Here is a 27,926-nt window from a genome sequence, read left to right on the forward strand (position 1 = left end):
GTATGGTACCCCTCCCTGCAGTGGTACCATATATTGGGGGAACCAGGGACTGGGCCGGGTGACATCATACCATCAGTACCACCTCCAACTTTAAAGTCAGGTTAAAAGGGTCGAGTACAGGAACCATATTCTTTACCCCACTTTAACCCCGAAAAGGCACTGCAAATCAAGGTCCTAAACCAGTTCTGGGACCTTGTTTGCAATACTCTAATAATACAAATGGGCAGAGCGCATTGCACAGATGCTCCATCCATTTGTATCAGGCAAAGAGTTACCTAACCCCCAATGAAGAATGCTAAAGACCGCACCAAATGCTCCTTCTGGCTGACTTTTGTGCAGAATAAAGCAGACATCCAATAAGTCTGGCCACTAGGCAGAACAATATACTTCTGAGACATTCAGAAATTCCATTCTGCTTCAGGCTTTAATTGACAAAATAAGGCATACCCAGCCCCACACAAGGAACATGTACTTGTCAAGCTGCTAATCCAAGCCTGCAGTAACCAGAAGTGACTAACCACATCTCAAATATGTAAAAATAATATAGATTTCATTTTTTGAACCAATCAGCAATGTTGAATACACCGAACAAGCATGGAGTAATACATTCTTGCAGACCAAACTTAACATACAGATTTCTACATGTTTCATTGCCCCAGCATGGGATCTAGAAATTGCATTATTGTGAAACGGCACACCTGTGGAAATACAATTCTTTACTGCTACTGTTGAGATATCGCGGCAAACGTGGGAGTCGAGACCAGAGTTAATGAAACACAACTGCTTTAATCAACCTCATGGCAAAGAGGAACTGGAAAAGCCCGCGCAACCACTTAAATACTCCCCAGACAGGAAGTGCTCCCGGCAGCCTGTCCCTGCGGGAAACAAGTTGCTGGAGGAAAGGGCCCCCGGCTGGGGGCGTCTGCTTAAACTGTCCGTGCTGCCGTGAGCGGATTATGTCCAGCAGTGGCGTGTCGCCACAGAGCTCCCCCCAGAATCCGCTTAGGAGGAGTGGACGAGTCATGACGGTGGTCTAATGGTTCTGCCGGAGCGGCTCTGAGTGGTCGCCAGTCTAGTTGGTGGGGCCGGGCGGTTCGCCGCCGGCTGTGCTGGCTTGCTGGCGGGACGGCCTCTAGTTGGAGGTCGGGCCACAGGGACCTGTTCCCCTGGTTGTGTGTGTGCTGGTTTGAGCCGGTCGATGGAGACTGTGTCGACCCTGTCGCCGAGTCGCAGCTTGACGACCTTGTCCCCGGTTTGTAGCACCTCGTACGGTCCGTCGTACGGGGGGGTCGCAGGGGTCCGCGTCGTGTCGCACGAAGACAAAGCGTACCTGCTGTAAGTTTGGCGGGACGTGAGGTGCGAGTTTGCCATGTCGGTTGACCGGAAGTGGGGTGAACTGTTGAGTGGAAGAGAAAGAGTTGAGCCGCTGCTGTTCGGCCGACCAAGGCGTGGTAGCCTCCGGGAGGAATTCGCCTGGGACGCGCAGCGGTTGTCCGTAGGCTAACTCCGCTGCCGAGTGTGGTGTATGTGCCTTTAAGAGCAATTATGGTGTATGTGCCTTTAAGAGTCCCAGGTGTGCGTAATGCCGGTAATTGCCACTTGGGCTATATAAGCCTGTGTATTGTGTATATCCTTTAGAAACCCCCCCCCAGACTGGCTTAGTAAATACCTATGAACCAACTCCTGTCTTCAGTGTCTTTATCTACACACGGACACTACACCGAGGACTGGAGGTCTTCCTTGACCGCGGTGCGTAGGCCTAGTAGCACCCACGGTAGGCGGTCAGTCCAGGTACTGTCCTGCAGGCCAGCGCGGAGTGAGGCCTTGAGTGACCTGTGGAAGCGTTCACACAGCCCATTGGCCTGCGGGTGGTATGCCGTGGTTCGGTGGAGCGTCACCCCGAGGTTGCGTGCTGTGGCCGTCCAGAGTTCGGAGGTGAACTGGGCGCCTCTGTCGGAGTTTATGTCGGCTGGTACGCCGAACCTTGCGACCCAGGTGTTAACGAACGCCCTGCCGATGTCGGCTGTGGTGGTTGCTACTTGGCCCTAAACAGACAATACAACATAGCTGATTACCTGACCATGGTAAAGGATAACAAACTGAGAAAAACCTTGACAAGGTACAGACTTAGCGAACATAGCCTAGCGATCGAAAAAGGCAGACACAGGCAGACCAGGCTGCCAAGAGAGGACAGGATATGCTCTCACTGCAGTCAGGGAGTAGTGGAGACAGAGATGCACTTCCTCACAGCCTGTAGAAAATATCAGGGCATCATGGAGAATTTCTACCAAAAATTCTCACAAAAATGCCCTGAATTCAGAAATCTGAATGACAACCAAAAACTCCCATACCTACTGGGGGAGGAGAGAAGCTGTGTAGCACTGGCAGCACACTATGTTACAGCTTGCCATGAACAGAGGGACAACCAGTAAACTAAGAAAAGAGTATATATAAATAATGCGAATGTATATTTATACACTCAGGGATATACCTGTTTATACACTGTATGAATAGAACTGCATTTATGTGTTCAACCATGAATGTATTTTGATGCTTTGCCAACATAAGATGTACCTTATCATGCCAATAAAGCGATTTGAATTGAATTGGTGGAGGGCAGCGGCACTGCCTCAGGCCAGCATGTGTAGCGGTCGACCATTGTGAGGAGATAGGTTTGGCCTTGCGATGGTGGCAGAGGACCGACGATGTCAACGTGTACGTGGTCGAAGCGGCGGCTGGGTACCTCGAAGTCTCCCACGGGTGCTTTTGTGTGTAGCTGTACCTTAGCCCGTTGGCAGGCGAGGCAGGAGGTGGCCCAAGTCCGAACATCTTTGCTGAGGCCGCACCAGACGAAATGCTGGGAGAGGAGTTTGGCGGATGCGCGGGCACCCGGATGGGAGAGCGCGTGTAGCACGAAGATGCGGCGGCGCCAGGTTGCAGGGACGACCGGCCTGGGTTGGCCGAGTGAGACGCCGCAAGTGACTGCCGTGGCTTCGGGCCCGTGCGCGACCTTGGCTAGGCGTAGCCCTGGCAGGCTGGTAGCCGCCGAGAGGAGGTCTGGGTCCGTGAGCTGGGCCGCTGCTAGTTGCGCGTAGTCGACCGCGAGGTGATTCGCGCAGATGGCGGGACGGGAAAGGCAGTCGGCGACAACGTTGTCTCTACCGGAGACATGCTGGATATCCGTAGTAAACTCGGACACGGCCACGAGCTGGCGTTGCTGCCTAGCAGACCAGGGTTCGGTGTGCTTGGCCATCGCGTATGTGAGCGGCTTGTGGTCCACGTACGCGGTGAAGGGGCGGCCCTCCAGGAGGAACCTGAAATGGCGGACCGACAGGTGGAGCGCGAGAAGCTTGCGGTCGAAAGTAGAGTATTTGACCTCCGGGGGGGAGCAGTTGGCGGCTGTAGAAGGCAAGTGGCTGCCACGCTCCATTGACCCACTGCTCGAACACGGCTCCGACCGCGTGGTCGGAGGCGTCGGTGGTGAGCGCGACCCGGGCATCGGCCCTCGGGTGCGCGAGCAGGGTGGCATCGGCGAGCGCGTTTTTGGTGGCGTCGAAGGCGGCTGACGTGTCAGTGGTCCAGGCTACGGCCATCTTGCCAGATTTACGTCGGAGGGAGTCGTATAGGGGCTTCATGAGGGCTGCAGCGCTGGGGATGAACCTGTTGTAGAAGTTCACCATCCCGAGGAACTCCTGGAGGCCCTTGATGGTTTTGGGGCGGGGAAATTGCTGGACGGCCTGCAGCTTGTTGGGCAGGGGGACGGCCCCAGCAGGGGTGAGGTGGTGACCGAGAAAATCGATCTCGGTTAGGCCGAATTGGCACTTCGCCGGGCTGAGGATGAGCCCGTGTTGGGCTAGGCGCGCGAACAGGATGCGAATGTGTTCGAGGTGTTCCTGTTGGGAGGAGCTGGCCACGAGAATGTCGTCTAGGTAGACGAATAGGAAGTTCAGGTCCCGGAGGACTGAGTCCATAAGGCGCTGGAAAGCCTGGGCTGCATTCTTGAGGGCGAAGGGCATCCTCAGGAACTCGAACAGGCCGAATGGGGTGATGACGGCCGTTTTGGGGATGTCCGCGGGGTGTACGGGGACTTGGTGGTAACCGCGCACCAGGTCGACCTTGGAAAAGACGGTTCGTCTGGCCAGTCGGGCCGAGAAGTCCTGGATGTGCGGCACCGGGTATCGGTCGGGGGTGGTGGCGTCGTTGAGGCGGTGGTAGTCCCCGCAAGGGCGCCAGCCTCCACTGGGTTTGGGGGCGATGTGGAGGGGCGAGGCCCAAGGGCTGCTGGAGTGGCGGATGATGCCGAGTTGTTCCATGGTGGTGAACTCGGCCCGCGCGCTTTCCAGCGTGGCCGGGTTGAGTCTGCGGGCGTGGGCCGAAACCGGGGGGCCGGTGGTGGGGATATAGTGCTCCACACCGTTTTTGGCGGCTTTGGCCGAAAAGGTCGGGTTAGTGAGGGCGGGAAACTCGGCTAGAAGTGCCGAGTAGTCGTCCGTGGCAGTAGGTTGTCAGGCCGGCCGAACGGGCCGGGGTAAATGCGCCAGGGATGGGGGCCATAGTGTTGATGTCGACGAGGCGGTGCCTCGGAATGTCGACAAGGAGGCCGTGGGCGTGTAGGAAGTCGGCGCCGATGAGTGGGCAGAGGACCCTGGCTGTGAGGAACTCCCAGCGGTAGCGGCGGCCTGCGAGGTCGAGCGTGACCATGCGGGTGCCATATGTGCGGATGTCAGAGCCATTGGCTGCGGCCAGCGTGATACCCCGTGCGCCGTGTTGGATTTCGAGGGCGGAGGTGATGCTGTGCTGGGCCCGTGTCGCACAGAAATCGGCGGTTGGTGCTGTCGTCGGTGACGTACAGTAAAGGCCCCTTTTGCCCTGCGGCCATCGTGGGGGCCGGTGCGGGGGGGGGGGGCGGTTTGAAAGTGCACAGTGGCGTGCAGCGTTGGGCCCTAGTGCCAAAACGGGTGTGGTAGTAGCAGTGAGCCGGCGTGGTAGGGCGGTCGGGCCTAGTGGGCCGGGAAGACCGCGTGGTCGTTGCCGTGAGGTCGGGCGCGACGTCGCGGGCGGACTGCACAGAGAGCAGCCGGTCGGCCTTTTCGGCTATCTCATTCAGGTCCGTAGAGCCAGATTCCACAATGAGCGGGCGGATGCTGGCGGGGAGCTGCCGAATGAAAAGCGTGCGAAAGAGGGCGCTGGTGTTTTTGTCGTCCGAGAGGGACAGCATGTGGGAAAGCAGATCCGACGGTGAAGCGTCACCGAGGCCGGGGAGGTCGAGGAGTTGGCAGTTGCGCTGGTAAGAGGACGTTTGAAATTTTTTAAGGAGCGCAGCCTTCAGATGTTCGTACTTGCCTGCCGCTTGTGGCTCCTGCAGCGCTGCCCAAACCTTGGGGACTGTGGCGTAGGTGAGAGAGGCGACGAGGTAGTCGTACTTCGTGGCGTCGACTGTACTGTGTTTCAGCCGGAATCTGGACTCGGCTTGAACAAACCAGGCTTCGGCCAGGTTCTCCCAAAAGTCCGGTAGTTTAACCGTGACTGTGTTTGTATCCGCCATGCTAGCTTAGGATTCGTCCTGAGCGTCGGGGTCACCAGTGTTGAGATACCGCGGCAAACGTGGGAGTCGAGACCAGAGTTAGTAAAACACAACTGCTTTAATCAACCTCATGGCAAAGAGGAACTGGAAAAGCCCGCGCAACCACTTAAATACTCCCCAGACAGGAAGTGCTCCCGGCAGCCTGTCCCTGCGGTAAACAAGTTGCTGGAGGAAAGGGCCCCCGGCTCGGGGGGCGTCTGCTTAAACTGTCTGTGCCGCCGTGAGCGGATTATGTCCAGTAGTGGCGTGTCGCCACACTACTACTATTCCTTCATAGTACTGTTTATAGGAACATTGACATTTACCAGACCGCAAAAGACTAGCTCACCAGAGCAAATTAATTATAATTTACAATCAGAAATTTACGGCAGAGAAGGAGACCATTCGGCCCATCGTGTCAGTGACAGTCGAAAAAGAGCTATCCAGCCTAATCCCACTCTCCAGCTCTTGGTCTTGCAGGTTACGGCACTTCAAGTGCATATCCAAGTACTTTTTAAATGTGATTAGAGTTTCCGTCTCTACCACCCTTTCAGCCAGTGCATTCCAGACCCCTACTGCCCTCTGGATGAAAAAAATTCTCAACTCCCCTCTGATCCTTCTACCAATTACTTTAAAATCTATGCCTCCTGGTTATTGACCACTCTGCCAAGGGAAATAGGTGCTTCCTATCCACTATCTCAGCCACTCATAATTTTATACACCTGAATCAAGTTTCTCCTCTGTCCCAAAGAAAACAACCCCAGCCTATCCAATCTTCCCTCGTAGCTAAAATTCTCCAGTCCTGGCAACATCTTCATAAATCTCCTCTATACCCTCTCTAGTACAATCACTTCTTTCCTGAAATGTGGTGACCAGAACTGTATGCAGTACTGTAACTGTGGCCTAACTAGTGTTTTATACAGTTCTAGCATAACCTCCCTGCTCTTGTATTCTATGCCTCGGCTAATAAAGGAAAGTATCCCATATGCCTTCTTAACCATCTTATCCACCTGTCCTGCTACCTTCAGGGATCTGTGCATATGTTCCTCTATTTCTCACTATCTTACCATTTATTGTGTATTCCCTTGCCTTGTTAGCCCTCCCCAAATGCATTACCTCACACTTCTCCATATTGAATTCCATTTGCCACTGTTCTGCCCATCTGACCAGTCCATTGATATCTTCCAGCAGTCTACAACTATCTTCCTCACTATCAACCACATGGCCAATATTTGTATCATCTGCAAACTTCTTAATCATGCCCCCTACATTGAAGTCTAAATCATATACCACAAAAAGCAAGGGACCGAGTACTGAGCCCTGTGGAACCCCACTGGAAACAGCCTTCCAGTCACAAAAACATCTGTCAGCCATTACCCTTTGCTTCCTGCCACTGAGCCAATTTTGAATCCAACTTGCCACTTTCCCTTGGAGCCATGGGCTTTTACATTTCTGACCAAACTGCCATGTGGGACCTTGTCAAAGGCCTTGCTAAAATCCATGTAGACTACTTCAAATGCACTACCCTCATCGACCCTCCTCGTTACCTCCTCAAAAAATTCAATCAAGTTAGTCAGACACGACCTTCCCTCAACAAATCCATGCTGACTGTCCTTGATTAATCTGGCTTTCTAAATGATTTATACTGTCCCTCAGAATTGTTTCCACAATGTAGGTAGTGGTCCCCAAAAAGTATCCCAACTACAAAATAGTGGGCATTATTGAGCTTGAATAAAATCCTTACATTAAGCATCCAATGTTTTTTTAATTATACATGTGAACAAGTGGCACTAAAGCAATACTACACTTTTTATAACATGTCTGCTAAAACCAAGAAATATTAATATTACAATGTGAGCCGTAAGCACATTGTTTGGGAAATTTAAAAAAACACACTGAACAGAGCTAAACTTTATCCCTAGTTTAGAATACTTTGATCATACCCATCGACGTTCACCTCTAGTTTACTACTGCACCTAATGGTAGATGTGAGATGGGGGTTTGTTACCACTACACTATATTAATGCCTTATTTTTTTAAAAACTTAAGTAAACCACAAGTGTAAACCAGCCACATGTAGAAATCATGTTTTAGTTTCCTCCAGACTCATTGGCAGGCTCCTTTCATCTCTTGGATCTGGGTTCAAATACAGACAAGAATGGTAACTGTTAAAGCTGCTTAATTTTAAGTACTGTAAATTAAATAAGCTTGGAGACAATATCAATGTGATTTTAGCAGCCAGGGCTATTCAAAACCTCCCATAATTTGACACAAAGCTGATTTCACTCAATAACTCTGAAAAATGACAATGTAAAGCTCCTTCTACTCTGACCCAAAAACATGCCTCAGTTCCAACCCAAGACCTAGCACTACTACAGTAAAGGGAAAAATATTACTTGTTAGTAGTGTGCTTCTGAGCTTGGTTCTGGGGCAAATTTAATAGAGGGAGTTTAACTTTTTTTTCTGGCCATGTTGCATCGGATCTTGCGCTGCTTAGTACACCAACAATGTAAAAAGTTCCTTGCCCCAGCACTAACTCACATCAAAGCAAAACTGGCTGGTATGGCATGAGTTTCTCCCAATTTTATTCATGACGAGGACAAGTTTTCTAATTAGAATTATTACAGGTATAAAGTCTCAAAGACAATCACCCTCCCTAACTACTCCTGCAAATTCCCTGTCAATTACAGCATTTTTGTTCATTCTCCCATCCGCTTAGCCAGGTCATTAACAAGAGGATAAAGAAATGTTTCAGCCGGAGTTAAAGGAAGGATAAATCTAGCTCAATACAAAACTTACTCCCAACAAATGAGGTGAGGGAAGAGGAAAGGACAATAATTCACTCTCTTCTCCCTTTTGTAATGATTTCAGAGTAGCAAAATGCAACACTAAACTAATTGCACTGCTGCTATGTATATTCTGCTTCTAACAAAAACAGCATTAATTTCATAAATCAAGTGAATCGTTAGCATAATTAACTAAAAGTGTTTATAAGAAGTACTGTGCCTAGTTTTGCTCCTTGCACACAACAAAGGACATCGAGGGCCTGGAGAAGTTGCAGATTTCATCCAGATTGATACCTCGCCTTAAGATTCTTAGTTGTAAGAATGGGCACCAAGAATTAAGGCTATTTACAAGAGATATGTAGGCTTACATGACTGAAATTTCAAAATTAAGAAAGGATTGCAGTTAGTCCAGTTGGAAAGTTATTTGACATGGATAGGGATGGTCAGACTAGAAGATAGGCAAATAAAATCCTGAGGCAAAGAATCTGGAACAGATTACCTAAACATGGTAAGTGTGGCATTCACTGCAATCTTTTATAAGGGAACTTGAATTCTTCTCAAATTGGCCCCCATAGTCATTTGCTGTTTTGTCTCTCCCAGGAGATTGTATGGTTAAGGTGAGAGTCTAAGTGTACAGGGTTGCACCACATCTGGCTGGGATGGTGATGCTGGGTCTCATGGTCTTTTCTTGTACTTTCTGTACATAATATTTTTGGCTAGAATACACATTTCAAAGATAATCTATTGAAAACAGAAGAAAACTGCTTCAAACTCGAGCAATCCCTGCGTCCATTTTATAAATATTATATATATATATATATCTCTTTATTCAATTTCACTAGTGTATATTCCAATCAATAAGTTAGAAAATTAATCACAAATGATATGCTATTTATAATTTTTTTTTAAAATAACGCAAGAAATACACTTTCCTCAGCAACTGTCCAGCCCGTAGCCATTTCCATTATTGTGTCCCTACAACCCCTACCCAAAAAAGAGACTTTGCCTGATCTTGCACATATATTTCTTATTTCAGAAGACAGGAAATGAATGACAAAGGATAAAGCATTATATCAATATTTATTACAATACATATTTATAGATCTTATATTGTTTACATAGTGATAATGATTAGCATTGTTGAAAAAATACACTCTGAATGATTTTAGTTTGAATTATTCTGGAAAGCATGACGTAACTGATCTCCATCTCAGTTGCATCTACTTTGCATTTTATTATGGCAAACTACATTTGCACATATAAACAGCAAGTTTTAAGGTTTTTCAACAGCATATTTGATCTTTCCTGTACATTCAGTTTATACAATTCAATTAATGGAAAAATAAATTATAATAATTTTGCTGTAAACAAAACACCAGTGTGCTTACCATAAATGGACTTGGCTACTTTTGGAACAATTAGTAGTTAGTGAACAGAGGCCTTCATTACACATCAATAGCCACTCTCCTGGTTGACCAGAATGGCTGTGTATAACAGTCTAGTTGTAAATGCAGTTTCTATTTTAAATTGCAATAGATAAAATAGGCTTACATTAGTCAGCAGTTCTGAGGCAAAGTACAGAATTCTATGTAAATCCAGAAACATTCAGGATTAAAGCACTGCACCTTCATACTTCAAATCAGAAACTTTAGGACATCGGAGAAAGCATGTAATTTGTTCAACAGTTACCAGATTTTCTCTTCACTTTATATTCCTAGATAGCATCCTCCCTACATACAACCCATGGTGGCAAAAAGGCAAACAACTCTGCTAATTTTTCTTTGAGTCAGCTGCTTAGAGGTGTATAAAAATGCCTGAAATGACTCTCCCTATGGTTTTCTCTGTTACAGCCATGGAAGGTACAGCAGAAATTGGGGACTAAGTATGTGGAATTCAGATGGGAGGGGAAGGAAGGGATAACTATCATACTATATAGCATAAAGCTGTGAACCATCAATACTTTGCTACCACCCTAAGGAGTTACCTGCTGTTTTAACTAGAGGGCTATCTGCAGCTACTTGCAAGGGGAATTCAATGGCATTGTAAACTGACTTCTGATCTCAAAGAAAATTCACTTCTGAGGTACTCAGAGACTGACCAGTTATTACCCTTTTGAAAATGACAATAGGCAACAGAACAAAAAAATCCTACAATTTTTGGGTAATGGATGATAATGTTATACTTAGGATCTAGATATGCCAATGGCCTTTACTTTTGAGCATTACCATATGACTGCCAACATCTTCAAACTTGAGTTAATACCTTTGTTAGAATAGCCCCAATAATTTCACAAGTTCACGCAACAATACCCAAAAGCCTGGATCTGTTACACCAATTTTACATTTCCACAGTTTAACCTGAATATAATGCTGACATAGTCACAGTGTTCAAAAATTCAACATTGCCACCTTTCTGGAATCAATTGTTCGGAGAATTCACATCTCCAGAGATCTTAAAATGTTAAATTTACTTTGCAATATTCAATATTACCTTTGTAGAGACTAGGGGGTAAAATTCAACTTTGGCAGGGATGAAAAACTGACTAACGGGTTAGCTGCCTGCCCCACACCCTGCCCAATCTGTTACCGCCTGTTTTGCGCCGAAGTTGAGTTTTACCCCCTGCTTTTTCATGTATCCATTTTGTATACTTTTCAAAATATAAACTCGAAGTTTCTTTAACATTTCAGCTCACATCCAATTTAAAAATGGCATGTTAAGACTAACACTTCAAATTAGTTATTTTAAAGATCTTTAATTTACTCAAAAACAGTCTAACGTTCTGAACTATGTGCCTTTCCATAACAAAGAAGTCCCACTAGTTATACTGCCGTAACTATATCAGAACTGCACTAGGTTCATATTTCACATGGCCCAAGCTTGTAGTCATTTTGAATGGGACTGTCAATTTAAGACAGATATATGTGCAGCTTTGAGTTGTGCAAAAAAATGCTTTAAGAAGTGAACCAAGTTTGCCCACATTCATTGTATTTAGGACCCTTGCAATTAGCTGACAAGACACTTTGTTCACATCAGTCTGGGTGAATTTATACTAAAGGTAAAATGGACAGTAGTTCAACTCATTCACAACTTGTTTTTCCATACTTAAAAATAGACTCCAAGAGATACATCAGGCTGCAAAAAAAAAAAAAATACATGCAAAATTTGGTGTGCAATTCATTTTTGCTCTTTGGAGATTCGGTGGGGAAGCAGCTTACTCCCTTGTGCAATGTCTATATCAAAATACATAATTTCACAAATTTGTTTTGATTTTTTTTCTGTGGAAATAATTTCTTGCCCCTCCTTAATCTGTCAGGCTGCCTCTTCATTTCAAATCCAGGAACGGGAAAGCAATATGTTTAAAGGCAAGAAAATGTAGCTCCAACAATCCTAATGTAAAGTAGTATGAATGAGAATCGGTTGAGGACAGAGCTCTATTTTTATTCAAGAGACTTTTTTGTATTTATTGGTGGTGATGCACGATCTAAATTCTAACCCACCCATCACCCTGATTATTTTATTTTGCTTCTTGGCAACAAAAATGCCTTAGCTGGTAGTGACCGTTATTGCTAAGTAAAAATATTTTTCAGAAGAGACAACATTATTGTCCACTGCAAAATTCAGCACTGATGCTACAATACTTAATTACACACACTTCATTTGTAGGGCTCCAAAAGATGCAAAGTTTTAGTAACTGTGTACAGAAAAGCAGCGCATGAAATGGAATGTAGGCTTATTCAGGAATAACTGCTCAAATAAAAGTTATTCTGGTGAAAGAACTGGGTTTTACCATGAAGTTCAAATTTTCGGATTTAAGCAATATAATTATACAAAAACTTTTCTATCCCAAGTACAAAAGATGATATTTTAGGCAACTGATTGGACACCTTATCTGCCATGCAAAGATGTGCTAATTAACATGATTTAAGGGCCAATGTCAACAAAATAGAGTATTAGTATAGCCTTTTAATATTTCAATTAAAGTAATTTGCTATGTTTCTAGGAATTGAGGATTCTGAATGTGTGTGTGTATGGATAAGGGGTGGGGGGGCAGATGGCAGTCTGCCCAATATGTTGCAGCACAGAAATGTATCACCAAGTATTAGGATGCATGCTTCCCTACAAGTTTCTGATCTCAGGATAGTCCAGCATTGACCCCTCAACATACGGCACCCCTGAGGAAGGGAAATTGTAAGCTAAGTTAACTCATATCGCTCAAAATTCTGCAGCCATCATTAAAGTCAGGGTGATGTAAGGAGAGACAAAAAGATAACCTTTAAAATGAGAGAAAAATATATTTTTTTCAAAAAGTACAGCAATAGAATGTCACAAACCTACAGCTATGTTCATAAATCAGCCCATTTATGAATGCCTCCAAATGCCCCAAAGAGCAGATATTTAATAGTTATTGAAGAACAAGGAATATTGTACATTGGAAGTGAAACCCAGCACTTACCAAATTTGTTGAATTTTGCTTATACTCTATTACCTAAATGTCTTTTAATTATGTGTTTTACTAGAGCAATTCCACAAAATTGTCAACTGCTACTTCCCCAACAATCACTTGATGCAGAAATCTATTATGTTGCAAGTAAACACTTTTGAGCATCCTAAAAGATGAATCCTCTTTGATCTCTTCAAAAGATTTTAAGTCATGCAACCTTTACTGTGCAAGTAATACAACTGAGGTAGAGAATGAAGAAACCCTTAATTATGTTTAGAAAATCAAACGCCCAAATGACCCCAAATCACTTCCTCCTCCAGCAGCTGGACCACAACTTCCAGAAGGTCCACCATTTTCATCATCATCAAAACGTCTCCACCATGCTGGGGTTGTAACAGGCGGTATACTGTCAGTTCTTTTCCGCGCTTCCTTTTCTTCTTCCTAGAAACAAGTTACACTATTAACATACCCAGAATTGACATTTTCTTTAAACAAATTACACTGTTTTCACGAAAGCCACTTTCATGTATACTCTCAGATTAATGCAACTTTTATTCTGATACAAAGTGTTCCTTCAATTACTTTGTACAGCAATTTTCCGTTCCCAGTAGATACTAGATCCATGTGATAGTAGCACCCAATGCCTATTCTCAGGAAAGGCTGTATTCCCCCCCATCCCCCACCACCATCATCACCTTTAGCTTTAGTCCTTGTTCTGTTGGCTGCACTGTCCGTCTTACTGCAATTGCAGATACCAATAGGAAACTGCAGTCAACAGTTAAAATGCGCAACTGTATTAGGTTAGTTTTGTATTAGTATGAATGAGGCATCAACATAAAATGGTTTTTCCCGATACATGAATAATTTAAATATTTAGTTTAACTTGCATAGTAATATGGTGGTTAAACAGGTGTCGTCGACAGTGCTAGCAAGCAGCACTTACTCACCAATAACCTGCTCACTGATGCCCAATTTGAGTTCCGCCAGGACTACTTGGCTCCAGACCTCGTTATAGCCTTGGTCCAAACATGGACAAAAGAGCCAAATTCCAGAGGCGAGGTGAGTGTGACTACCTTTGACATCAAGGCAGCATTTAACCAAGTATGGCATCAAGGAGCTCTAGTAAAACTGAAGTCAATGGAATGGGGGGGGGGGGGAAACACTTCACTGGCTGGAGTCATACCTAGCACAAAAGGAAGATGGTTGTGGTGGTTGGAGGTCAATCATCACAGCCCCAGGACATCGTCTTAGGCCCAACCATCTTCAGCTGCTTCATCAATGACCTTCCCTCCATCATAAGGTCAGAAATGGGGATGTTCGCTGATGACTGCAGTGTTCAGTGCCATTCGCATCTCCTCAGATAATGAAGCAGTCCATGCCCGCATGCAGCAAGACCTGAACGACATTCAGGCTTGGGCTGATAAGTGGCAGGTAACATTTGCGCCACACAAGTGCCAGGCAATGACTATCTCCAACAAGCAAGAGTTTAACCACCGCCCCTTGACATTCAACGGCATTACCATCGCCGAATCCCCCACCATCAATATCCTGGGGGTCACCATTGACCAGAAACTTAACTGGACCAGCCACATAAATAATGTGGCAACAAGAGCAGGTCAGAGGCTGGGTATACTGCGGCAAGTGTCTCACCTCCTGCCTCAAAGCCTTTCCAAATATCTACAAGGCACAAGTCTGGAGTGTGATGGAATACTCTCCACCTGCAGCTCCAACAACACTCAAGAAGCTCAACACCATCCAAGACAAAGCAGCCCTCTTGATTGGCACCCCATCCACCACCTTAACTCCCTCCATCACCGACATACCATGGTTGCAGTGTGTACCATCTACAAGATGCACTGCAGCAACTCACCAAGGCTTCTTCAGCAGCACCTCCCAAACCCACGACCTCTACCACCTAGAAGGACAAGGGCAGCAGGCACATGGGAACACCACCACCTCCAAGTCACACACCATCCTGACTTGCAAGTATATCGCCGTTCCTTCATTGTCGCTGGGTCAAAATCCTGGAACTCCCTCCCTAACAGCACTGTGGGAGTACCTTTATCACAAGGACTGCAGCAGTTCAAGGCGGCGGCTCACCACCACCATCTCAAGGGCAACTAGGGATGGGCAATAAATGTTGGCCTTGCCTGCGACACCCACATCCCATGAAGACATTAAAAAAAATCCCAGATAATCACTGTATTCAGGCCATCAAATGTTCATCTCTTCAATATTACTACCACAGTTGGGATACATTTTCTCAATTCTAGAAGAGCACCTTCTGGAAGCTGGAGTGGCCTGTGGCTCACTCACTCACATCTCCGAAAGATAACTGTAAACTACCTGAAAAGTAGTTGCAGAGAAGTTTCTGCGCTGGTGCAAGTATAAACAAGAAACCATGGAAAGAGACCTATTGAGCCCAAGGTTTACAAACATCTGCCCCATCATGGGCAACATCTCTGGTAAAATTCTCTCTGAATCCCAATAGATAATCAATCCAAGTTTCAGAATTCTCAATTATCACATTCTAATTGAATAATTACAAATGTTATTTACAGATGACATTTCCCTCATCGCAGCAGCATAGGAACCGGCTGGATCAATTGAGTATTTAATTATCAATCTATAAAAGAGAAAAAATCAATGCAAAAGGAAGATAAAAGTTTGTTAAAATGTCTCCAAAAACAAAAGTAATAGTTTGTCATGTGAATGAGTCAGTTATTTTATAGTCACCATTTCTTAGAAAAACTTGTAAATAGCCATTAAGATTTAAAATAAGTAATGTTCTACTCTTTTCAAGCAGTGCTTATAAAGAGTTTCAAATAAACAAAATTTAAATTAAATACAAACATAAAAGAACAAAATATGGCATTCATCCCAAATAGCTAGATTCTCCACTGTAATGTACAATTTGAACCAAAGTCTTCTCAACTTATTTATTTTCATTAGGAAGCTGAACCACTGGGCTGGATTTTCCCTGCGGGAGCGGGATGGCGGTTTCTGGTCCTGCTCCAGTCTGCAGCCGCTCCGAAAAAGATTTTCTGTAGATTGGCCTCATTAAGCCCGCCCTGTGGGGTTCCTGGCCAATTAACAGGAAGCGGGTCTGATGACATCATTTGATGACACGTCATCAGCCGGTTTCCTTAAAGGGACCACGGCCACATTTATTTTGACAGTTCTGCTGTCAGTATTCTATAGCATTGAGGTGCTGCAAACACTGACAAGCACTGCACCTAGGCTCACGCTGAGTGACAGCATGCAGGGAGATTCTCTTCCCTTCCGATGGGCGGAAGAGACCTCCCCAGGAGCTCAACGCAGTCTGGTTGCACATTACACAGGACACAAGCAGGGATGTGGTCAGGAGTGCCTGACTGCAGCGGCGCCAACCTTTCAACGATCTCAGTAGATCACGAAACATTACTGCAATGCCACACTCAAACTCACCCTGCTGTGCCACTCATCGCATCCCCATCACTCTGCCTTCATACCCTACTCCTGCACATCCTTACTCACACCAGCTTACCTTGCACCTCCACCCATCCCTCTCTATCTACATTATCACTTCCCCATCTCACTAGCCATCCCTCACACTCACCCGGATTGTACTGCAAGCATACCAACTAAACACACAAGGGTAGGCACTTGAGAGGTTTAGCCAATGTCCATGTGAACATGGCCTTGTCATAACCAACACCTTGTTCCGTCAGAGAGACAAGTACAAAGCTTCATGGCAGCACCCTCGCTCCAAGCACTGGCATCTGCTGGACTACGTCATCGTCCGAGCGAGGGACCGCAAGGACATCCGCATCACCTGCGCCATGACAGGAGCTGACGACTGCTGGACAGACCACCGCCTAATCCGCTCTGTCATCTCCATCAATGTAGCCCCAAAACAACGGCAGCAACAGAAACAATGCCGCAGGAAAATTAACGCTGGAGCACTCAAAGAAAGCCCTATTCAGCCTGCGCCTCACAAACAACCTGACGACTCCCAGTGATTCAGAGACACAAAGTGTCCACAGTGCCTGGTCTGCACTCAAGGCCTCCATAATCAGCACCTGTGAAGAGACGCTCGGTCACTCGACCAGGAAACACCAAGACTGGTTCGACGAGAACGACCAGGAGGTCCAGGAGCTAATAAGCCACAAGCGCAAGGCATTCCTGATCTGGAAACAGCAACAGAACTCGAGAGCAAGAAAGCAGCTCTACAGACGCCTGAAGGCCGAGGTCCAACAAAAAACTCGCGACCTAAAGAACAGATGGTGGGTGAAGACATGCGTGGATTCTTTAGCGCAGTCAAGACCATCTACGGCCCAAGCACCCAAGGCCCTGCCCCACTGCGGGCCAAGAACAGAGAGGTACTCATCAAGGACAGAGAGGCAGTCAGTGCCCGCTGGAAGGAGCACTTCGAAGATCTCCTTAAACGAGACTCTGTCTTCGACGTGAGTGTCCTCAACTCCATCCCGCAGCAAGCTACCCGCCACCATTTCAGCACAACCCCAGCACGGCATGAGGTTGAAAAGGCCATCCAACAACTGAAGAACAACAAGGCCTCAGGAGCAGATGGAATCCCCGCCGAGGCACTAAAGCATGGCAGAGAAGCACTATTGGCGCGAATTCATGAACTCATTTCTCTTATCTGGAAGGAGGAGAGCATGCCAGTGGATCTCAGAGATGCCATAATTGTGACCATCTTCAAGAAAGGTGACAAGTCCGATTGCGGTAATTACAGAGGAGTTTCCCTGCTGTCTGCCACAGGGAAAGTCATCGCAAGAATCCTCTTCAATCACCTTCTCCCAGTGGCCGAAGAGCTCCTCTCAGAGTCGCAATGCGGATTCCGCCCACTAAAGGGCACAATGGACATGATCGTCACCGCATGTCAATTACAAGAGAAATGCAGGGAACAGCACCAACCGTTGTACATGGCCTTCTTTGATCTGACAAAGGCCTTCGCGGGGTGTAAAGCACTTGGCGCCCGGCTGCTAATGCCTCCCGTGAAATTCAGGGAATTCTCTCCCCCAAAAGGCTGTAGATCCTAGGACAACTGGAGCTTTCAAGACAGAGAGATAGATTTTTGTTAGGCAAGGGCATCAAGGGATACAGAGCAAAGGCAGGAAAATAGTGTATAGATGCAGATCAGCTACGAATTAGGAGCAGGAGTAGGCAATACAGCAATAAGATCATGGCTGATCTTCCACCTTAACTCCACTTTCCCGCCTGATCTCCCTTGATTACCCTAGAGTCCAAAAATCTATCGATCTCAGTCTTGAATATACTCAACTCCTGCTCCTAATGTTCCCATCGCTCCCACAGCACCAAAACAGCTTTGATCATTATCCCTCCTTGAACCTCTCTACAGCCTTTTTACATGGTTGACCAAGCTATCCTCCTCCAATGCATCTTCTACATTGTCCAGCTCAGTGGGACTGGCCTCACATGGTTCCACTTTTATCTATCGGATTGTAGCCAGAGCATCTATACCCATGGCTTCTCTTTCCTGCACCATCACCGTGGGAGTCCCCCAAGGATCCATTCTTACTGTACTTCCTTATCTACATGCAGTCCCTTGGCATCATCAGCTGCAGATATGGGGTCAGCTTCCACATGTACATTGAAGATAACCAGCTCTAACTCTTAACCACCCCTCTCAACACATCCACTGCCTCTGCTATCTGACTGCTTCTCGGACATAGTCTTGAATGAACTATTTCCTCCAGCTAAACACTGGGGGAACCCCCCACCCCCCGCCCCTCAGGGTGAACCAGGGTGCTCGCAACCACAGTATTCTATTAAACCCCAAGCTGAGCTTCCAACCTCTCATCAGTCTAGGCTGAGTGGTAGCATGCTCGCCAGAGTCAAAAGGTTATGGGTTCAAGCCCCACTCCAGAGACTTGAAGACTTAATCTCGGCTGACACTTCATGGCAGTAGTGAGAGAGTGTGCTACACTGTCAGAGATGCTGTCTTTTGGATGCGACATTAAACCGAGGCTCCATCTGTCCTTTCAGATGCACGTAAAAGATCCTATGGCACTATGCGAGGAAAAGCAGGAGTGTCCTAGCCGATATTTATCCCTCAACCAGCATCACTAAATCATATTACCTGATCATTTATCTCATTGCTATTTGTGGGACCTTGCTGCGTGCATATATGCTGCCACATTTCCCTACATTACAAAAGTGGCTGCACTTCAAAGAAAAAGGACAGTATTGGCTGTGAAACAATTTGGGAAGTCCTGAGGATGCGAAATATGCTTAATAAATCAAAGTCCTTTTGTTTTCTAAAATATACAGTATAATGTTACAAGAAACTTATGCATGAGCAACAGGGAGCAGGTTTCAAATGCTATGCTGATAATACATACAGCAAACGTTCTAGTCCTTCCTGGATATGGGAGTACTTTCACAAACTAATAAAATTCATCTTACCTGTGGTAAGCAGATTGATGAATCAGCTTTCACCTAAAGTCCAACCTATAAATTACTTAGACATTTTGGATAGTCTACTACAGCTTTACCACCAATATTGTCGCAAATTCTTAAAGTAAATTTACTGCAACATGTTAACTGGCGCTCTATCACTGCAATGCAGCATGATATACAAATTAGCTTTTCTTTATTAAGTTCAGACTAAATTCACATACCTGTAAATACTGAATGTTGTCATTGGAGATAGCTTCAATCAGCTCTTTGCTTAATGTTGCTTCTCCATACAGTCTCACACTAGCCGAAACATGTTCACCATCTAAGCAAGTATGCCTAGTTACTCGCTGTCTGTAGAATAACACGTAAGCAGTGTCTTTGGGGAAGTAATTTGTAACATTGCTGACGGATTCAAAAGATGAAAACGAAACTCGAGTATCATTGTATAAATACCACTGATCATCAGCTCTACTCTCAGCTTCCAAAATGACTCTTGGGCCAATTTCAGGGTTAGCATCTACACATTCTCTGGCATAGCAATAGTAATGTCCACTTTCAGACGATATCCCAGAGTGCACTACTACACAACAGAGGTCATAGGTAATTGATAAGTATGTGGTATCCTCTGCAAAAGGTTTCCAGTTTCTGAGTTGGCGTCCCTGTTTTTCACCATGAATTATCTGTTCATCCTTTTCTGTGGTAATCCTAATGGGTAGTTTGAGAACTAAAGGAACTGACACATTATCTAGAATTTTTTTCCGCCTCATAGTTATGAGATCAAAGGAGAACCTTAATAAGGTCAAGATGAGGTAATGTGGACTCCCCGTTAATTCCACCACTTTTTCAGCTTCCTGTAAAGAGGTACATTTATCACAGTAATATCTGTTGTCACCAGACAGCATTTCTGGTGAAAGAAAGTAGTTTATGAGGTCAGACACTGATCTAGAACTTGCCGAGTCACATGCTTTTTCCCCAGAGGCCATTGCAAAGTCATTCTTCGGCATGGAGCTGAATGGATAGGGATTGTCATCTCGCATTACTCTAGAGTATGAAGGCTCTTCCTTCTTTGCTTTTCCATGGGAATCTATTATTTCAAATGGTACAACTCGTACCGAAGGCTCTTTAGATTTTGTTTGCTTCTGTTTAATTGGAGATTTAGTAGTCTTGTGTTGCAGTTTAATTTGGGATGTCAAATTATCTGAACCAGTAATCTCCATTGAAATATTAGGGTCACATGAACTGCCAGACCTTTGCAGAACCTTATTAGGTGGTGGAAAAGCCAGGGACAAATCTGTAAAAGCTTCCTCTCGGAAAGAAACATTACGGCAGCAACGACAATGGATCCTGGTCACCATCTTCCCACCAAACATTCTTTCTATTAATGTTTTCCCCGGATCTCGATCTTCTATACGAGTTTCACTGCATGAATGTTTCAGTTTGTGGGAAATTCTTTTACCAGTCTTCTCTTCTTCATGTAGCCTTAAAAATAAAATTGAATATTTACAGCTATATATGATGTGGAGGGGGGGGGGGGGGGTGACAATTTAATCACCTAAATTAATTCCAGGTTAAGAACCTACACAAAGTTCCAGACACACTATTTATTACAATCTTAGACCAATATAAAATACATAATTGAGTAATAAACCACCATGTGTAAGTAAATCACGGCCTCCACTACCAACTTTGCCTTTGTGAGCAGTTATTAGCAGGGAAGTAAACACCATTGCCAGCTGAAAGCACATGGTCAAAAAATGCAAATTTGAAGAGATAAGGCATAGTGAAATAGATAATGATGCTCATTTTGAGGCTATAAATATTGATTTAAAATGTAATCCATCTGGCAAATATAAAATGTAGCTACCAAATCTCAAAAGGTTAAATCTGATACTCTTTCTCCATTAAGTAAAATGTTGAACTACCAATCACAAGTGTGGTCTTCCTTATTCTTCAAATATAGTCCAATGTGCACATTGAAACAGGAATAATCTGCCATCTTCAGGGGGAAACCCTAGCTAGATGGCTAGAATCGTACTAATGGTACTCTTGTATATACAGAAAGCTTCCAACCAAGTTTAGTGTGACTTCTCCACAGATGTTACGCAAAGAATGGCGTCTGACCAGACCTTTATCAGCTAGCTCTTCCATTTGTATCCCAATTGTCCTCCTTTCATTATTACTAACTATATGGTTTCTTTTTCAATCTATCCTGGGTAACAATAAAAGATGCTTTTTGCCCTTGCCACTAGGTTACAGATAACACAAAATTCATCAGATCAAGGTGGTGAGTCAAAAAGCGTAACATTTATATGCAGATAACGCCAGTCATCTCTTATCCTCTAGCCTCCTGCTACAGTATAGTGATTGGTTTTGAACAGTATGGCACTCCTTCAAGATACAAAATCATTTGCATTAAGACAGAAGCAATGGCCATTATATCCCAATTATCTCTCTTTGGAAATTTCTGCCTCTTTCCATTTATAAGTGATTCAATTCAAGTTTCAATCATGGCTTTCAAAAGGGATTTGGATAAGTACCTGAAGGAAAAAGATTTGCAGGGCTACGGGGAAGTGGGACTAGCTGAAGGGCTCTTGTAGAGAGCCGGCATGGGCTCGACAGGTCAAATGGCCTTCTTCTGTGCTGTAACCATTCTATGATTAATTATGTGGGATGGTAATTTGCAGACCAAGTTCTATTTTCACACAGTACGCAAAACTAATTTGTAGAACTGTCAGTATTGGATAGAGTCAGTATCCTTATATTCTGACCAATCCATAATTTCCAGATGTTATTGGTGTACATTCCACTATGCCACCTCCAATATGGAAGACTAACACATTACATATGTATATGCAAGTGTCACGCCAACTTGTTTCAACTTTCTGGCTGTTGAAACGAGCTAAAGCTGTTCAGGGCTCGTGCTTCTATTTGCAATGGACCAATAGTCTTGTGTCAATAATCTGCATTACCAGCTGATACTCTCTTCCAGTACTTCTTTCCAACTTCAGGTGAGGCCTCACTTGCTAGTGCTGTGAGACTCCTGCATGTGGAACAACATCTTTCCTAAAGATCCCAAATTGTGAAATCCTACTGTTTAACCTAGCAGTATCAACATCTGAAAATACAAGATGACTGCTGGCAAATGTACTTCAAAATAATTCATCCCACGAGGTGTTTCTGAGACACAAAGCACTACATAAATGCAGGTTCTTTTTTGTATCCAACCCCACTTAGCATGATACAGTTTCAATATGGACACTTTCCTGGAGTGATAGATCTGAGCCAGCAGATCTTCCCGTTCAGGGGATCTGTTAAAGCCAGCCTGTGTTAAGGGCTAATAAGTCCAAGACGGTTTTGCTGGGCCAGTTAATGGTTGGAAAACCGTATCCTCCTGCCAATTCTTGTAAATGTCTCACGTACTATAGAAACATAGATAGAAGATAGGAGCAGGAGTAGGCCATTCGGCCCCTCGAGCCTGCTCCGCCATTCAATGCGATCATGGCTGATCATCCAAACTCAGTACGCTGTCCCTGCTTTCTCCCCATATGTAATGATATCAGCAAATAGTGATGATATTTGTCTGTGTTTGATTACTTATGCCTTACAGCATATTTGTCTGTGTTTTTGATTACTTGTGCCTGACCAGCAGAGGTCATGTGAGAGACAAGCAGTCCAGAGGAGTTTTACTTTCAGTTTCATTCTAGATGCATCACAGCATAGTGTGTTCTGTAAAAAGCTGTAGAAAGTCTTGAACAAGACTTTAGATTAAACAACATTCTCTTTCAGAAATGAGTCTTTATTGAACCCAAAAAGAAATCAATACATGATGTCAGAAGTGGCTGAAAGAGAAAAAATCTGAAGTTAGCAACTTGATGGGACAGTGAAAGCAGTTGTGGCAAGTAAGCGAAATCAGCTCTCCACAAATTAGCAAGCCAAAAGAGAACATCGTTGCTTACCATTAGAGAATAGCTAACGAAGTGAAAAATGGAAGGTTTACACCCACCGGCGACGCTTCAATTAACAGGTAATGTGGCTGAAAATTGGAGAAGGTTCAAACAACGTTTAGAGTTGTATTTAGCGGCAATCGGAGCTGACAAGAAAAGTAATGAACAGAAATCGTCACTGTTCTTGCATGTCGTGGGTGATGAAGCGCTGGAGGTGTATAATAACTTCACACTTGATGTTGCTGGAGACAAAATGAAGCTAGATAAAATAATGGAACAGTTTGAGGCCTACTGCATACCTAAATGCAACGTGACCTTTGAGAGGCACAAATTTTTCACATGTGTACAGAAAATCGGCGAGACTGTTGATCAGTATGTGACTGAACTGAGAAACCGGAGCAAATCGTGTGAATTTGGGGGACTCACAGACTCGCTGATAAAAGACAGACTGGTGTGTGGTATTCGAGATAATGGTCTAAGGGAAAGACTGCTAAGAGAGCAAGATCTAGACCTGGGAAAAGCCATAGCACTGTGTAGGGTTACAGAGACTGTGAAGTTGCAGGCAAAGGAGCTGTTCAGTGACAGTAGCTGCAACGTGGATGCAGTGAGAAAGAACGGATACAAACCGTTTAACAAAGAGAGCGCCAATGTGAAAAAAGAGACGTGGCCAGCAAACGAAAATGAAAGAGACAATCGGAAGTCATGTAGTCGATGCGGTGCACAGCATCCACCAAGAAAGTGTCCAGCATATGGTAAAACATGCAATAGATGCAACAAAAACAACCATTATGCCCGTTGCTGTAGGAACCAAGCGCAACAAAGCAAGGTCCATACAGTAGATGAAAGCGAGATAGAGGAATTCAATGTAGATGTTGTGTCTGAAAACAAAAAAGAAAGCGACTGGATGTTGACACTAAAAGTGAATGACATACACATTCCATTTAAATTGGATACTGGAGCACAAGTTAATGTGATATCAGAGACCGATTTTAAGAGAATTAGACCCAGGCCAAAGTTACATGGAATACAAGTGAAATTGACCGGATACTCAGGTACTGATATACCAGTGAAAGGAAAATGCATTGTCAAAGTGACACACAAGGACAGAGAGCACACGCTAGCATTAATCGTGGTGCCAAAGGATGTGCAAGCCATACTAGGGTTAAAAGCCTGTGAGAGACTGAACTTGGTAAAGAGAGTCCTCGTTGTGGAAAGCGAAGGAGAGACAGTCTATGATGAACTCATGAAAGAGTACAAAGACCTATTTAAGGGTCTAGGCTGCATTCCAGGAGAACACACGATCAGAGTAGATAAAAGTATGACCCCAGTCATACATCCATGCAGAAAAGTTCCGTTTGCTCTTCAAAAGCAACTGAAGGCAGAGTTGGACAGGATGGAAAGCCTGAACGTGATTCAGAAGATAGGTGAGCCAACTGAGTGGGTGAGTTCCCTCGTCGTAGTGGACAAAAAGAATGGAAAGCTCAGAATTTGCCTGGATCCAAGAGATCTAAACAGAGCAATAAAGAGAGAGCACTTCAAGCTTCCTACACGTGAGGAAATCATGGCACAGTTTGCAAATGCAAAATATTTCAGCAAGTTAGATGCGTCCTCAGGATTTTGGCAGATGAAGCTGGACGAAGCAAGTTCAAGACTGTGCACGTTCAACACTCCATTTGGCAGATACAGATTCCTAAGGTTACCATTTGGCATTGCCTCAGCTCCTGAAGTGTATCACAAGACTATCCATATGATCTATGAGCACCTGGAGGGAGTTGATACATCAATGGATGACATCATAGTATGGGGAACCACGAGAACTGAGCATGACGAGAGACTGAAAAAAGTGCTGGAAGCAACAAGGAAAACAAACCTGAAGCTGAATAGAGAGAAATGCCAGCTCGGGGTGACAGAACTGACATTCGTGGGAGATATCCTTAGCAGTGAGGGAATCAGACCAGACCCCAGAAAAGTGTCCGCCATTGAGAATATGCCAAGGCCACAATGCAAAAAGGACGTGCAGAGGTTTAATGGAATGATCAACTACATGGGTAAATTCATATCCAACCTCTCAGAAAAAATAGCACCACTGAGAAGACTAACTGAAAAGAACATAGAATGGAAATGGAATCATGAGCATGAGAAGTCATGGAGCGATCTAAAGAAACTGCTCACAGAGGAACCAGTTCTGAGGTGTTATGACCCAGCGAGACCCATCAAGATATCATCAGATGCATCACAGAGTGGGCTCGGTGCCGTTCTTCTGCAACAATATGACTACTGGCAACCTATTGCATATGCATTGCGCTCAATGACAGACGCGGAGACGCGATATGCTCAAATAGAAAAGGAGCTGCTCAGCATCACATACGCCTGTGAAAGATTTCACCAGTTTGTGGCAGGACAAGCAATCAGTGTAGAGACTGACCATAAGCCCTTGATTGCATTGTTCCAAAAGCCACTGAATAGCTGTCCGCTTAGAATACAAAGAATGATGATCAGGCTGCAACGCTATACACTGAATGTTGCGTACACACCGGGTAAGCTGATGTATACAGCAGACACGTTGTCCAGAGCTGTTGACCCAAGTGAGCCCGCAAACACCACAATGGATGAAAAAGTGAACGCCTACGTGGACATGATCACAAGTGCACTGCCCATAGCAGATGCAAAAATGGAGCTCATAAAGACTGAGACAAACAAAGATGAAACAATGAGACGACTGAGAAAAAGCATCTTGGATGGATGGCCCAACATGAAGCAAGACTGCTCACCTGATATAGCAGAGTACTGGAACTGCAGGGCGGAACTATCAGTGGTCGAAGACATCATCTACAAAGGAAGTAAAATAGCTATCCCAAAGAGTCTGAGAAGAGAGATGCTAAAAAAGATCCATGGAGGACATCTGGGAATCGAAAAGTGTAAGAAAAGAGCACGAGAGGTGATGTACTGGCCACGAATCAACCAAGATGTGACAAATGAGGTGTCAAACTGCACAATATGCCTGAAATATCAAGCAAGCAATCCGGTAGAACCACTAAAGCCACACCCAGCACCAGACAGACCTTACCAGAAGGTAGGCGCTGACCTATTCGTATGTCAAGGGAAGGACTATCTTGTCGTCACAGACTATTACTCCCTGTATCCAGAGGTTTGTAGACTGTACACCACCACTGCAGAAGCTGTGATAAGAAGTATGAAAGCCATATTCTCCAGACATGGCGTGGCAAGCGAGGTCTTCACAGACAACGGACCCCAGTTTAACAATGCAAATTTCCGACACTTTGCCAAAGAGTGGGACTTTGTCCACACAACGTCAAGTCCTCACTATCCACAGTCCAATGGACTAGTGGAAAAATCGGTCCAGACAGTGAAAAGACTGATGTACAAGGCAAAAGACAGTGGAACTGACTTCTACCAAAGCATGCTTGTATACCGCACAACGCCGCTCGAGTGTGGTATGTCACCAGCCCAACTCCTGATGGGACGTCGGCTAAGGTCAAACCTACCTATCCCGGAGAACCTCCTGAAAACAAAAGAGGGGGAGAAAGTGAGGAAGTTCAAAGAGCAACAGAAAGAAAAGCAAAAGTACTACTATGACAGAGGAACACAAAACCTACCTGAACTCCACACTGGTGACCAAGTAAGGTTGAAAGACAAAACAAACACATGGACTCAGAAGGGAACTGTCCTGAGTGAAGTTCAACCAAGATCATACACCATTCAGACAGATGAGGGTGCTGTTCTGAGAAGAAATCGTCGAGATCTTCTCATGGGACCAGCCACAGCAGGTCAAGAGACTGATACTGGTGAACAACCTGATCACACAGCTGAGAACCAATCATCTGAGGCAACAACTCAGATTCAAGGACAATCAATCAGAAAATCCTCAAGACACGTGAAGCCTCCTGAGAGACTCATTGAGCAAATTTAAGGACTATTGTTAAAGGAGGAAGTAATGTTATCTTATTCTTTCTTCAAGTTCTAGTGTATTGACATATTTCATGTGAACACACAAAGCAAGGGTAAAAAACCTTGATCATGATAATGATAATGTAAGTTCATTAAATGTTTAGTTAAAAGTAAAATACTTTTGTTTTAAGAAAGGGAGATGTAATGACATCAGCAAATAGTGATGATGTTTGTCTGTGTTTGATTACTTATGCCTTACAGCATATTTGTCTGTGTTTTTGATTACTTGTGCCTGACCAGCAGAGGTCATGTGAGAGACAAGCAGTCCAGAGGAGTTTTACTTTCAGTTTCATTCTAGATGCATCACAGCATAGTGTGTTCTGTAAAAAGCTGTAGAAAGTCTTGAACAAGACTTTAGATTAAACAACATTCTCTTTCAGAAATGAGTCTTTATTGAACCCAAAAAGAAATCAATACACCATATCCCTTGATCTCCTTAGCCTTAAGAAATATATCTAACTCCTTCTTGAATATAATTAATGAATTGACCTCAACTGTCTTCTGTGGTAGAGAATTCCACAGGTTCACCACTCTCTGGGTGAAGAAATTCCTCATCTCAGTCCTAAATGGCTTACCCCTTATCCTTAGACTGTGACCCCTGGTTCTGGACTCCCCCGCCATCGGGAACAGCCTTCCTGCATCAAGTCTGTCTAGTCCTGTTAGAATTTTATAAGTTTCAATGAGATCCCCTCTCATTCTTCTAAACACTAGCGAATATAAGCCTAATCGACCCAATCTCTCCTCATAAGTCATTCCTGCCATCCCAGGTATCAGTCTAGTGAATCTTCACTGCACTCCCT

General features: G+C 44.8%; 1 protein-coding gene across 3 annotated transcripts in view; it reads right to left on the minus strand.

Moving 5' to 3' along the window:
• Window positions 1–9,435: 9,435 nt before the first annotated feature.
• The window catches only part of LOC147111728 (ubiquitin carboxyl-terminal hydrolase 35-like), a 109,903-nt gene continuing 91,412 nt past the window's right edge, over window positions 9,436–27,926 (minus strand). For all 3 annotated transcript variants that reach the window (XM_085998910.1, XM_085998908.1, XM_085998909.1), the window contains 2 exons: window positions 19,435–20,692; window positions 9,436–13,231 (listed from right to left, as the gene is read on the minus strand). In XM_085998910.1, coding sequence (XP_085855036.1) covers window positions 13,064–13,231; window positions 19,435–20,692 — 1,426 coding nt within the window. In that variant the 3' untranslated portion in view covers window positions 9,436–13,063. The remainder of the gene's footprint in view (window positions 13,232–19,434; window positions 20,693–27,926) is intronic.

The sequence above is a fragment of the Somniosus microcephalus genome, chromosome 10 (genome assembly GCF_052327205.1).
Source record: "Somniosus microcephalus isolate GS21.2 chromosome 10, FLI_Smic_1.0, whole genome shotgun sequence".
NCBI lineage: Eukaryota > Metazoa > Chordata > Chondrichthyes > Squaliformes > Somniosidae > Somniosus > Somniosus microcephalus.